Source organism: Rana temporaria, chromosome 3 (genome assembly GCF_905171775.1).
Source record: "Rana temporaria chromosome 3, aRanTem1.1, whole genome shotgun sequence".
Lineage (NCBI taxonomy): Eukaryota > Metazoa > Chordata > Amphibia > Anura > Ranidae > Rana > Rana temporaria.
The window spans coordinates 110,923,320-110,936,652 of record NC_053491.1 but is presented as its reverse complement, the minus strand read 5'-3'; the positions used below and the strand labels follow the sequence as shown (position 1 = coordinate 110,936,652).

General features: G+C 43.5%; 1 protein-coding gene across 1 annotated transcript in view; it reads right to left on the bottom strand.

Moving 5' to 3' along the window:
• The window catches only part of LOC120931616, a 39,739-nt gene that overhangs the window by 1,202 nt on the left and 25,204 nt on the right, over positions 1-13,333 (bottom strand). Inside the window, exons 8-10 of the mRNA XM_040343230.1 lie at positions 10,795-10,989; positions 5,780-5,884; positions 2,510-2,601 (exon numbers count right to left, since the gene is read on the bottom strand). Coding sequence (XP_040199164.1) covers positions 2,510-2,601; positions 5,780-5,884; positions 10,795-10,989 — 392 coding nt within the window. The remainder of the gene's footprint in view (positions 1-2,509; positions 2,602-5,779; positions 5,885-10,794; positions 10,990-13,333) is intronic.

Here is a 13,333-nt window from a genome sequence, read left to right as displayed (position 1 = left end):
CAGTTGGAGCCGCTGTACTAACCATACGAGGTTAGTCCTGCGATCTCCCCCGCTGAGCTGCTGGTTTTCCAGCATGCACGTCCAACAGAACTGACATACACAGGGGCAGAATTTCGACCTGTATTTTCTGTAGCGGCAAATGTCATTGTGCCCGTGTGTATGGGGCTTTAGACAGAGCAGTGTAATGCCTCGTACACACGATCGGAATTTCCGATGGAAAAAGTCAGATGGAATTTTTTCATCGGATATTGCGACCGTGTGTATGCCCCATCGGAAATTCCGACAGAATTAGAAAGAGGAAAAGGGAATAGCCGCTCCAGGTGGGAACCCAGATGAATATCCTCCGTTGCAGACAACTCAGGTGCAGGCAATGCACTAAGCAAAGCAGGAACAAAGGGCCAGATTCACAAAAGAGATACGACAGCGGATCTCCTGATACGCCGTTGTATCTTTGTTTCTATCTATGCGACTGATAGAATCAGTTACGCATAGATATCCATAAGATCCGACAGGTGTAATTGTTTTACACTATCGGATCTTAGAATGCAGTTCCGCGGCCGCCGCTGGGGGGAGTTTGCGTCGTAAACCAGCGTCGGGTATGCGGCGATCCACGACGGATTTTCGCGTTCGCTACGTCGCCGCTAGTCTAGTTTCCCGTCGCAAAGTTAGTCGTCATTTTAGGTGCCCTAACTTTACACAGCAATCGTATTGCTGTATAAAGTATAGCGGTCGTTCCTGCGTCGAAATTTAAAAATGAACGTCGTTTGCGTAAGTCGTCCGGGAATATGGAATTACGCTACGCGCGCCGCCGTTCTAAAAAATGACGTCACTGCGTGCAAAGCACGACGGGAATTGCGAAACGGAGCATGCGCAATAGGTCCGGTGCGGGAGCGCGCCTAATTTAAATGGCACACGCCCATTTGAATTGGCCCGCCTTGCGCCGGACTTCTTTACGATACACCGCCGCAAGTTTCCAGGTAAGTGCTTTGTGGATCGGGCACTAAAACTGGAAACTTGCGGCGGTGTATCGTAAACGGTTTACGTTACACCGGCGCTCTTGTACGTGAATCTGGCCCAAAGATTGTCTGTGGACAGCGCACTCTGAACAAATTGTAGCCTTTTATTAAAAGAAGGACAGCACTACAAGTCACAGCAAAATAAAACCTGACCCCTGACGCGTTTCGCACTGAAACTAGTGCTTAGTCATAGCTAAAAAATACAACAAATGATATCAAATATATATACAACCTTAATGAGACCAAACAACTGAAGACCCAAGAAAACAGGAAGTGTCTAATTATCTAATTAGTAATGAGTGAGAGTGTCTGGTGAAAGAACCCTCTAATAAAAGATAAAAATGTGTGTTTGGTGATTTACATGTATATACCTTCATGTGCATACAAAAATTATATAGAGAGTTCCCCTATAAAAAGTTTATAGATGGTGAATGTTATACAGATGTAAAAACAACAAAAGAAAACGACAAAGCCACCTATAGTAACATTGGTGTGAATGTGTGTGAGCCCCATGTGCCAGTGGATAAATATACAGTATAATGTGTGTTGCAGCACGAGAACATACAATGAATAAAAGGGAAATAATGAAATCTCTCATACATGTACAAAGCGTGCTGTGCAGTGAAATGAAGAAAAAATGGATGTATTAATTGTATGGATGAAGATGGACAAAGGTTGTGTATGTGTATCATAAGTAATCCAAATATTAGTGTAATATGTAACACAAATGTGAAACAAATGTGTACAGCGTGTATAAGTAAATGAGTGAAAAGTAAGGCGAGTCCTACTGAGTGTATACTATAAACTAGAAATGAGAATAAAGATAAATGTGAAAAAATCTTTATAAAGAGTAAAAAGAGAAAAAAATAAATAAATGTGTTATATGTGTCAGGATACTGTGCAGGCATCGTGTGAATGGGGATAACATGCACAATAGACAGGCATTGCATCAGACCTGTCAAACAGGAGATATGTATGCAGGGATATATAAGTACATGTGTCAGGATACTGTGCAGGCAAGGAGGAAGGCGGGGAAACGACAAGAAGAGATAGACAAAAGGGATTGATCAAAAATGGAAAGCATCCCATTCGAAATTCATGCCCGCCGGTATTCTAATGTGAAAAATGAATGTCCAGTGAACCTCACGCCCACACAGAATCCTGAACCTGTCACCCCCTCTGATGAAATGCCCAATGTAAAAATCCATATTTTTTATTTGTATTTATTTTGTTTTATTAGTTTTAGAGTAATTATATTAATAAAGTGCGCATAGCTATGCATAAAGTATACTAAACATAGTAATGTGCTAGTATGCATCTGTGAGTGAAATACACATTCACACCAATGTTACTATAGGTGGTTTTGTCGTTTTGTTTTGTTGTTTTTACATCTGTATAACATTCACCATCTATAAACTTTTTATAGGGATACTCTCTATATAATTTTTGTATGCACATGATGTACTTGATTGAAAAATGCTGTACACATTTACCTGTCCCTCCTAGTTTGCATGATGTATGTGCGCTCTCGTTTCATCATCTCCACTCTCTCTCGCACTGCAGACTTTTGTCGTTCTGTATCTCCCTGTGTGTAATCAAAAGGGTCAAACTACAATGTGACAGAATCAATCATTTTTTTTTTTTTATATAAATTCTTTTTATTGAGTTTTCATACATGACAACACAAACACAACACTTAGGCTGCATTCATATCTATGCGACGGCGGCGTACGTCGTACGCGGCGTATTTTGCCGCGAGTGTGTATCTTTTTTTTTAAGATTCTTCCCATTGCTGTCAATGGGCGAACGCCAATGTCGCCTGAAAAAAAAGGTCCGGGACTTTTTTTCAGGCGACAGGCGTTCGGCGTCTATGAGATGTGAACCATCTCCATAGACAGCAATGGGAATTCTCCCCTCTAGCGGCAGAAGCGTCCGGCGTCAGGCGTTTTGTCGCATAGATGTGAATGGAGCCTTAACATAACATCAGGTAGGCAACATACCTACCCCGACAGTGGCCACGCAGGGCCCAACCGCAAGAGAAAAAATAAATAAAATTAACATAGTTCAACTTAACTCAAACTCGATTAGACGCGAAGAGTCTCCAGTGCCGAGGGAAGGGACTCAACTCAACTCTACGATCGCTGAACTGCACCTGAAAGGCATGGCGCAGCTGCAGGTAGCGAAAGAAAATGAAATTGGCAAGCCATGTCTGGTCTTTAATTGATCAAAGGAAATAAGACCCCCCTCCCTAGTGATAATACCCCCACAGGCCCAAATCATTGGATCCGGGAGGGAGCAGAAGTCTGATATATTCGGGTTCAACCACAGCGGGACTGAGGGCGAGACTCCTTGATAGGAAGGTGACATCAGGGTGGTGGTGGCCTCCCACGCCCGGATGGTGGCTTTCATCGAAACAGTTAAGGGTAAGCTGGATTTTGGGCCCCTATATAGGGCTAGTCGTAGGCTTTCGTAGGACCCCAAGAGTGCTGCTTCTAGTGGCCATGTCACCCTCATCAGCCATCAGTCAAACGCCTGGCAAACACCATCTAGCCCGCCAGATAATACTTTTGCCAGTCTGGAAGCGCCAACCCCCCCTGCCCCCATGGTTCCTGAAGGACTCTAATATTGACCTGAGGTGACTGCGGCAGAATCAATCATCTTAATAGTGAACTGATTGATAAATTGATTGATTAGGAAGTACAAAGAAAGCTTGTCTGTTCTTGCTAATCAACAAATACATTTATTACATTTCTAGCACTCCACACCTGCAATCTGCCCACCCGTACGAGAAGACAGATACACTGACAAGTCTGCAGGAGTTCTGCATGGTACCCACGACCTGCTGATCATGGGTGCAATGCTTTACAGGCTCCAGGTAAAAAAATAATAATAATAAATGCACACTTTTTACCTGCAAAAAAAATGTGCATTTATTTAAAAAAAAATTAAAACGTGAATCTATCCTTTAACCCACATTCACATTGGGCCGATTTGGCATGCGATTTGACATGTCAAATCGCATGCCAAATCGGCGGCTATTGACGAATCGGTGCAATGCCTTTGCGGCGCCACACCGATTCCCAAAAGTAATTCCTGTACTACTTTTGACGACTTCAGGGGCGATTTGAATAGACATCTGTGCATGAACCTGCACAGATGTCTGTCAAATCGCCCCTGAAGTCGGACTGTATTGCCGGTTTGCAATCGTGCGCGTTCAGCTGAACTTGCACGATTTTAAACCCGCATCAGTGTGAACCTGGCCTTAAAGGATATCTCCCAAAGCGAGGGGAATTTTCCTCTTGGTTAGTTGTCTTCACGACAGGTGTTCCCATTAGATGATTTTCCATATACCTCTTAGGCCCCTTTAATATGATAAGCCCGCTCGGATCCACCTGTCTGTTTCTCAGGCGGATCCGAGATGGCCATCCATTGACTCCTAAGGGCAGGCAGATGTCAGCGGAGATGTGTTTACTGACACCCGTCTGCCATCCGATCCGCTCAAGAAAGATATATGGCGATACGTCTGCCGCCCGTCTTCGTGGATCGTTTTGGATAGAGATCAGCGGGAGAGATCGATGTCATTCGCCAGCTCAGTTAACTTCCGGTTTATTTAAACCAGCAGTAATTGGAGTTTTTGACGAATTGGCGGTTGGACACAACACTGGCAACCGAATAGAGTCCGGTGCAGGATATTATGAGCGGAGATTGTTACTCCGCTCCGATACTAACCAAGAAAATGTCCGCCTCCGAGGTGGTGACAACTTTGTCCTCGTTAGTTGCTGTGCTGTCAAAACAGCTCAGTCTTCCTGTACCGGACTCTATTCGGTGTTGTGTCCAACCACAAATTTGTCAAAATCTCCAAAAACTGGAAGTAACGTGGTGCAGGGTCCCCCCACAAAGACCATACCAGACCCTTCAGTCTGGTATGGGTTAGGAGGGGACACCCCCACATAAAAAAATAAAATAAATGGCATGGGGTCCCCCCAAAATCCATACCAGACCCCAGACCTTTATCCGAGCATGCAGCCCGGTATGTCAGGAAAGGGAAGGGACGAAGCAAGTGCCCCCCCTTCCTGAACCATACCAGGCCAAATGCCCTCAACATGGGCAAGTGGGTGTTTTGAGGCAGGGGGGCACTGCACTACGCCCCCCCCACCCCAAAGCACTTTGCCCCCGTGTTGATGTGGACAAGGGCCCCTTCCCGACAACCCCTGGCCATGGGTTGTCAGGGTCTGCGGGCGGAAGGGCTTATCGGAATCTGGAAGCCCCCTTTAACAAGGAGACCCCGGAATCCCAGCCCCCGTGGGGGTTTCCCCTCCTAACCCTAGTCTGGTATGGTCTTTGGGGGGGGGACCCCACGCCATTTTTTTATGTGAATTCTTCTAGCCGGCAATTTTATTTTTTATACATTCAGCTGTCAGCGGGGAAGCCGCTGACAGCTGATGACTTATCAGTTGTTAAGGACATGGTGGGCGGCTTCCCGGCCCGCTTCTTAGATCATCATCCATTTACACCCTTTTTTTCATTGAGATGCATTGATGTCGGTTTTTTGTCCATCGTCCAGGGGCTTTATTTTGAGGACAAGTTTTGGATTTAACCTCTTGGTCTTTATTAGAGTCACCAGTACAAACAGAGAGGTGAATATCTCCAATGCAGATACAGGCAGTAATACAAACTTGACAGAGGCTCTTTCCCACTTTATCCAAAAATAAAAAGAATAGGATTTGCTTAGAGATACACTTTAAGTTAAGACAGTCACTCACCTCTGGCAATGGCTCTGGAGTCATTTGGGGAGATCTCCTCTGAGTAATATCCATAAGATCCACCTCAGATTTTCTGTTTCGAGCTATCGAAAGTCTCTCTTGAAACTGCCAGCATTAGGAAAATAACATAATGGCACCTTAAGGCGGTGGAAAACATTAACTAGTAAAAACCTAAAATAATAATACAGCAAAAGGCCTTAAAGCACTAAATACCCAATGCAAGTATTTATTTTATCAAGTAACCTAATTTTCCAACAGATTCCTCATTTTTTGTTTAAGATTCACATTCGTTTCTTTCTAATAGACTTTAAAAGTCCAACTTGTGTAAAAGGAATTAGCTAAATTAATAGTGCAATAAAACTATTTTTCAAGTCATTAAAAGAAAAGTGTAGGACAAAAAAAATGGATAAACATACATACTCACCTAGGTGGACGCAGCATCTGTCCCCTACCTACTCTACACCAAGAACTGAGTAATCAAAGACAGCTGATCACTCGATTTTCTGTCTTTAGTGAGCAGAGAGACAGTTACTGACAGTCTCAGGCTCTCTGCTTTTACCCTCCAGTGCTCACTGGAGCACTTGGCTATGGAAGGGGCAGGAGTGGTTGGTTCAGGCTGTCAGTGGTGTGCTGAAAGGCTGAGCCAGCTGCTGGTCAGACATCTGGGAAGATCCCAACATTAAAGTCGGGATCTCCAGACCCTGGACCAACTGAGTGACATCAGCCGGTTTAGTCCGCTGTTGACTGAATACGGGTCACAGGAGTGCAGAATGAAGTGCATGCCTGTGATGCCCAAGAGAAGAAAGGCCAAAAGAGCTTTGGCCCTACTTCTTAAAGTGGTTGTAAACCCTTTTTTTTTTTTTGCTACAGGTAAGCCTATATTAAGGCTTACCTGTAGCTAGTCTTACCTGTGTCTGCATGTGCCGAAATGATCGGCACATGCGCACTGAAGCAATGGCACATCATGCCGTTGCTTCAGTTAGCTGTGCCGTAACCGGCGGCTCCCGCGCGTATGCACAGAAATGATGTCATCTCAGCTCCGGACAATCACAGCGCCGGAGCCGCGATACCCGGAAGCAAGCTCCGGGAGAGATGTCTGCAGCCGGAGGGGGGTCGAGGATGGCTGCGGGGGCTTCGATCTAAGGTAAGTAATACATAATGAGCTAGTATGCTATGTACACTAACTCATTATTCTTTGTCTTGCAGGTATTTATTTATTTATTTTTTAATTTACGGGTTTACAACCACTTTAAAACTAACACCTGCATAACATCATGAGACTCTGTAAAAGACAGTCGATAAAAAACACTGCTGTCTTGGTGAAAGCAGCAGTCTATCTGCATTGGTCCAACACGCCCCCTGACTAGGCAGCCATCTCAACATCTCTGCAATCGGCATGGCACATGAGGGACAGCTACAAAAATACCAATGCTTTCACACAGAGAGCAGGGGTATTAATCTGCAGGCTGCTGCCCAGGGCTCAAAAATGTTATGCTAGTGCTAGACATTTAAAATGTGTTTTGCTGCACCCTCATTGTTAGGTTGACCAGACATCCCCGGTTTCAGGGGACAGTCCCTGGATTGAGGACACTTTCCCCCGGACCAAGTCTGTCCCCGGTTTTGTCCCCGGATTGGATTTGAACAGGGGTTGGGGCAATTTCAAAGACAGTCAGTGCAGAATTAAAAAAAAAAATTCTAAATTACGCACCCCCGCTCTTACTAGCTTAGGGGGGTGAAAAATGGGCAAATTTAGAACATGCTCTAATTTTTCTGAAAAACGGTGTGTAGACTTTAACGAAGAGGAAAAAACGCGTATTCTCAGAAGCAAGTTATGAGACGGGAGCACTCGTTCTGGTAAAACTAACATTTGTAATGGAGATAGCACATTTGTCACGCTGTAACAGACTGAAAAGCACGAAGACTGAAAAGCGTGAATCGTCTCTCACCAAACTTTTACTAACACGCGGTAACACGAAATCAGCAAAAGAAGCCCAAAGCGTGGTGCCATCCGAATGGAACTTCCCCTTTATAGTGTCCACGTTGCTCGAGCATTTTTTTTTCATGATTGTGTGTACGCTTGACAAGCATCGCGTCGAGGAAAACGTCGTTTTTTTTCCATGACATGAAAAATGGTCGTGTGTACGCGGCTTTACTCTTCGGGCCCCCAGCTACTACTCGTCATTACTAGTAAAAAAAAAAAAATATGTCCCCGGATTTCATTTTAAAAATCTGGTCACCTTACTCATTGTAGCTCATTACTTTTACATTAAAGTGGTCTTTAACCTCCCTAAATAGCTATAGCAGGCTAAGACATCCAGTAAACATCGTTTACATCCTATGCTCTTGTTTGATGGGAGGAAACCGGAGAACATGCATGAAACCCTCACAAAAAACATAAACACACCTTGCAGAATGTGCCGCTGCTAAGAATCAAAAATCTAAAAATAGTGACCTAAAGCAGCTTCATAGCAGAGTTTAGCACTCTGTCAACATAGTTCAACCTAAATGATTGATGCAATCCTGGGGTTCTCTTGTCTGTGTACAAAGCAGTCATTAAACATCAGGTCTGGTCAAACTAAATGTGACTATTATCAAAGAGATGGTACCTAAATAAATTCACTGCTAAACTCAAACATGGAGAGATTCTTTCGCCCACCCCTGGCCTTCAATGTTCTTGGTGTGTTGTGATCTCAAATTCTTACCTGACATTTCTGCAACTCATCCATGCTCAACTTAACCACTTAACGACCAAGCCTGTTTTTCAGATTTGGCGTTTACAAGATTAAAAACATTTTTTTTGCTAGAAAATTACTTAAAACCCCCAAACATTATATATATATTTTTTCTAATACCCTAGGGAATAAAATGGCGGTTATTGCAATACTTTTTCTCACACCGTATTCGCGCAGCGGTCTTACAAGCGCACTTTTTTGGGAAAAAATTCACTTTTTTGTTTTAAAAAATAAGACAACAGTAAAGTTAGCTCAATTTTTGTATATATTGTGAAAGATAATGTTACGCGGGGTAAAATGATACCCAACATGTCACGCTTCAAAATTGCGCCCGCTTGTGGAATGGCGTCAAACTTTTACCCTTAAAAAAGTCCATAGGCGATGTTTAAAAAATTCTATAGGTTGCATCTTTTGAGCTACAGATGAGGTCTCAGGCCTCGTACACACGATAGGTTAACCAGAGGACAACGGTCTGATGGACCGTTTTCATCGGTCAAAACCGATCGTGTGTGGGCCCCATAGGTTATTTAACCATCGGTTAAAAAAAAGCCAACTTGCTTTAGATTTAACCGATGGATTCCTAAACGATGGGAAAAAAACGATCGTTAGTAGGCACAGCGATCGGTTAAAAATCCAGGCATGCTCAGAATCAAGTCGACGCATGCTCAAAAGCATTGAACTTAATTTTTTTCAGCACGTCGTTGTGTTTTACGTCACCACGTTCTGACACGATCGTTTTTTTAACCGATGGTATGTAGGCGCGACGGACCATCAGTCAGCTTCATCGGTTAAGCGATGACAACGGTCCGTCAGACCGTTCTCTTCGGACGGACTAATCGTGTGTACGAGGCTTAAGGCTACCTCACTTGTGTGGTTTGAACACCGTTTTCATATGCGGGCGCTACTCATGTATGCGTTCGCTTCTGCGCGCGAGCTCGTCGGGACGGGAGCTTTAAAAACATTTTTTTGGGGTTTTCTTATTTATTTTTATTTATTTTATTCATTTTTACACTAAATACAAACAAAAAATGGATCACTTTTATTCCTATTACAAGGAATGTAAACATCCCTTGTAATAGAAAAAAGCATGACAGGTCCTCTTAAATATGAGATCTGGGGTCAAAAAGACCTCAGATTTCATATTTAGACTAAAATGCAAAAAAAAAAAAAAAAATTGTCATTTGAAAAAATGACAAGAAAATATTGCTTTAAGAAGCATGGGCGGAAGTGACGTTTTGACGTCACTTCCGCCCTGCTATGCTATGGGGACGGGTGGGGGCCATCTTGCCCTCACTTGTATCCCAGCCGAGCAGGGGAGAGGACCCGTTCGCCTCCGCCGCTGCCGACGGCTCCGGTAAGCAGCGGAGGGCGCGGGAGAGTGGCGGGAGTGGGGGGCCTCTCCCGCCGCGGAAAACGCTGATCTCGCAGCAAATCCGCTGCGGAGACCACGGTTATCATTGACAGGACCGCTCACTGAAAAGATGGATATCTCGGTTGTGGCAGCAGCTGCTGCCGTTACCGAGATATCCATCTTTAAAAAAATGACGTATATATACAGTGAGCGGTCCTTAAGTGGTTAAAACAATTCATGATGTTTATATAGATGTTACTGTACTGAAAATGGGGTTAAAGTGGATGTAAAACCGAAAATGTATTTATTTATTTTTTGATGTCACAATGTACAGTATAAGATTTCCTATCATCTGTGCCCAGTCTTGCCACACAGAGTTAATCCAGCTCTGAGCAATCCTTTTTTATTGTTCAGCAAAATAAAACGGACTTACAGAGAAAAACCTTAGTCTGTTCTGCCCCCTTGCTGTGAGTGACAGGTTATTTACATATCTCATGAACTAACCTGGAGACAGGCATTATTTTTTAATTCCCACCCCCACTCCTTTTCTGAAGTCATGTGGTTACTTTTCTGAATTTTGCGTGGATGTTAGTGATCATAGCAGAATTTAGTGTAAGGAATACACAGGAAAAAATGAATGTTGACAAGGGGAGTGTAGAGGTGGGCGGGGAGTCTTCTGACATCACGACTCCACCCACAGAGCTCCAGACAACAGACCCACCCACAGAATCTGCAGTTTTTCAGTTCTTATAACAGACAGAGGGGAAACATTTGACAGGTAAGGATACATGCAGGAGGTATGTATATCCTTATAGATCAGCACTATGGCAGGAGATTAGAAAGAATGAGAGTGGGTTTACATCCACTTTAAATTAAGTTGGGAAAACATGGTGCATCATAGTTATGGTGCATCACAGTATTGTCCTACTCACTCTTAACATCTGTCTTCTCCTGTCACTGGTGCACTTTAATTCTGCCTCTCTTTGCAAATCCTGGAGCCGCTGCAGGGCTTCCTGCTGCTCCCTCAATGACAGGCGGATGAACACTTTCTCCCTCTGCAGTGCTGCTTGTCCAAGGGGAAGAGAGCACATATGATGGACACTGCTGTCCACTGTATAAGGCTTTAGCTATGAAATCAATGAAAAATCATGTATGATTATAGCACTTTTATAAACAAGTACAGCAATACTGAAAGTAGGATACTGGTGAAAAGACAAAAATATCAGTATTAGGTCCTTTATAAAGTATACTTCATGTATGTCAGAGAATACCAGACATACATGAAGTTTACTTTATAACGTTGTTGAAGCCAAAGAAGTATGTCTAACAATTCAACCATTTGACAACCAAAAAATATTTGTACATTTGCTTTAAAGGGTTATCCTGGAGAAGTCCTGGAGGCAAGCATGGGAGGAGTGTGTTGTAAGGAAAAACTTGCACGCTACTATGTTCTAATTTTTAAGCAAATCAGCCTTCAGTGAGTATAGTGGAAATATATATATATATATATATTTATATATATATATATATATATATATATATATAGTACATGTATAGTGACCATGAATTAGCTGCAACTACTCAAAAAACACTGCGTAATAAATGTAAAAGAAAAAGATGAGAAGATGAGAATGGTGCGCTTGTTCAATAATGTGCCATAAAGTAATATACTCAAAGAATGAATACGATAAGTATCCAAACATACAAATAAATAAATAAATGTGAATAAAGTCCAACTAAAGCCTAATGGTAGAAGTTAGTTCATATAAAGGCAAAAATCTCATAGGCATAACTTGATAGAAGAAAAAAACTGATAAAACATCTATCCAAACATTGCTCAAGCGGGCAATTCATAAATCCACCAGCAGGATTCCTTATCTGACTATCTGATGAGCCTTGTTTGATCCTTGGGTCATTGTTGGAGGTGAGCAGCCAATTTATAAATTTAACAGTCAATGTTTGGATAGATTTTGTATTTGTTTTTTCTTCTATCAAGTTATCCCTATGGCCCCGTACACACGAGGAGACATGGCCGCTGAAACTGGTCCGCAGACCAGTTTCCGCGGACATGTCCAACCGTGTGTACGGCCTAGCGGACAGGTTTCCAGCGGACAAAAGTTTCTAAGCATGCTTAGAAACTTGTCCGCTGGAAACATGTCCGTCGGACATGTCCGATGGTTAGTACGCCTAATTGGACATGTCCGCTGGTTATTACGTCTAACCAGCGGACCGAAATCCCCCGCATGCGTCAAATTGATTCGACGCATGCGTGGAAGCATTGAACTTCCTGGTTTGCGCACGTCGCCGCATCACCGTCACCGCCACGTCACTGCGTTCTCTGTCCGCGGGGATTTTGGTCTGATGGTGTGTACACACATCAGACCAAAATATCCCAGGAGACATGTCCGATGAAAACGGTCCGCGGACCGATTTCATCGGACATGTCTCCTCGTGTGTACGGGGCCTTTGAGATTTTTGCCTTTATACGAACCTACTCCTATCTTTGGGCTTTAGTTGGACTTTATTCACATATATTTATTTGTTTGTATGTTTGGATACTCATCATATTCATTCTTTGAGTATATTACTTTATGGCACATTATTGAATAAGAGCACCATTCTCATCTTTTTCTTAAGCATGGGAGGAGGTGATGAGGGAGCTAGAGGTCTTGGGAGGAATGAAGAGAATGATATGGTTGGTATTTTGAGACAAGGTTAGTAATGCAGCTGGGGGTAGAGTTATGGGTAGCTATGTAAGTCGTTGTTAGTGTTTTGAATTTAGATTGTTGGGTTAGCGGAAGCCAATGGAGGGATTAGAAAAGAGGGGTAGCAGACACTGACAGTTGGTCAGGTGGATTAGTCTGGCAGCGTCATTCATGATTGACTAAGAGGGAAAGCCTATGTATAGGTATTCCAATGAGGTGGGATAGATAAGATGAGAATCAATGAAGAGTACAGTCATGGGAACCAAAGAAATTGAGTTTTTGGAGGAGGATGTGGTGGTCCACTGTGTCAAAGGCAGTAGAGAGGTCCAAGAGTAAGGGTAACGAAATAGTGACCATTGGTTTCAGCTGCCAGAAAATTGTTTGTGAGTGTTAGCAGAGCAGTTTCTGTGGAGTGTTGCGGACAAAATCCAAACTGAAGGCGATCAAGAAGGTTATTGTTACGTACCTGGTATGTTTAGAGTCTGGTTGTAGGAGGCCTCTCTTACAGCTCTGGTTCACGAGCCACTGAAGTGGGAACAGCGGACTCGGAGCACAGCGGGGTAGGAGTGCCGATGCAGTGATGAATAGATGTAGGGGGCTGAGTCTCTCTGGCGGGAAGGTGCAGACGGCACTGAGGCAGAAGAGGGGGTCAGCGACCCTGACAGGTGATACGACTGCAATGGCAACAAGCTGATGAAGAAATCAGATAAATAGGAAGCAAGAAACAGCAGGGTCAGGCAAGCCGGGTCACAACGGATAATCAGAT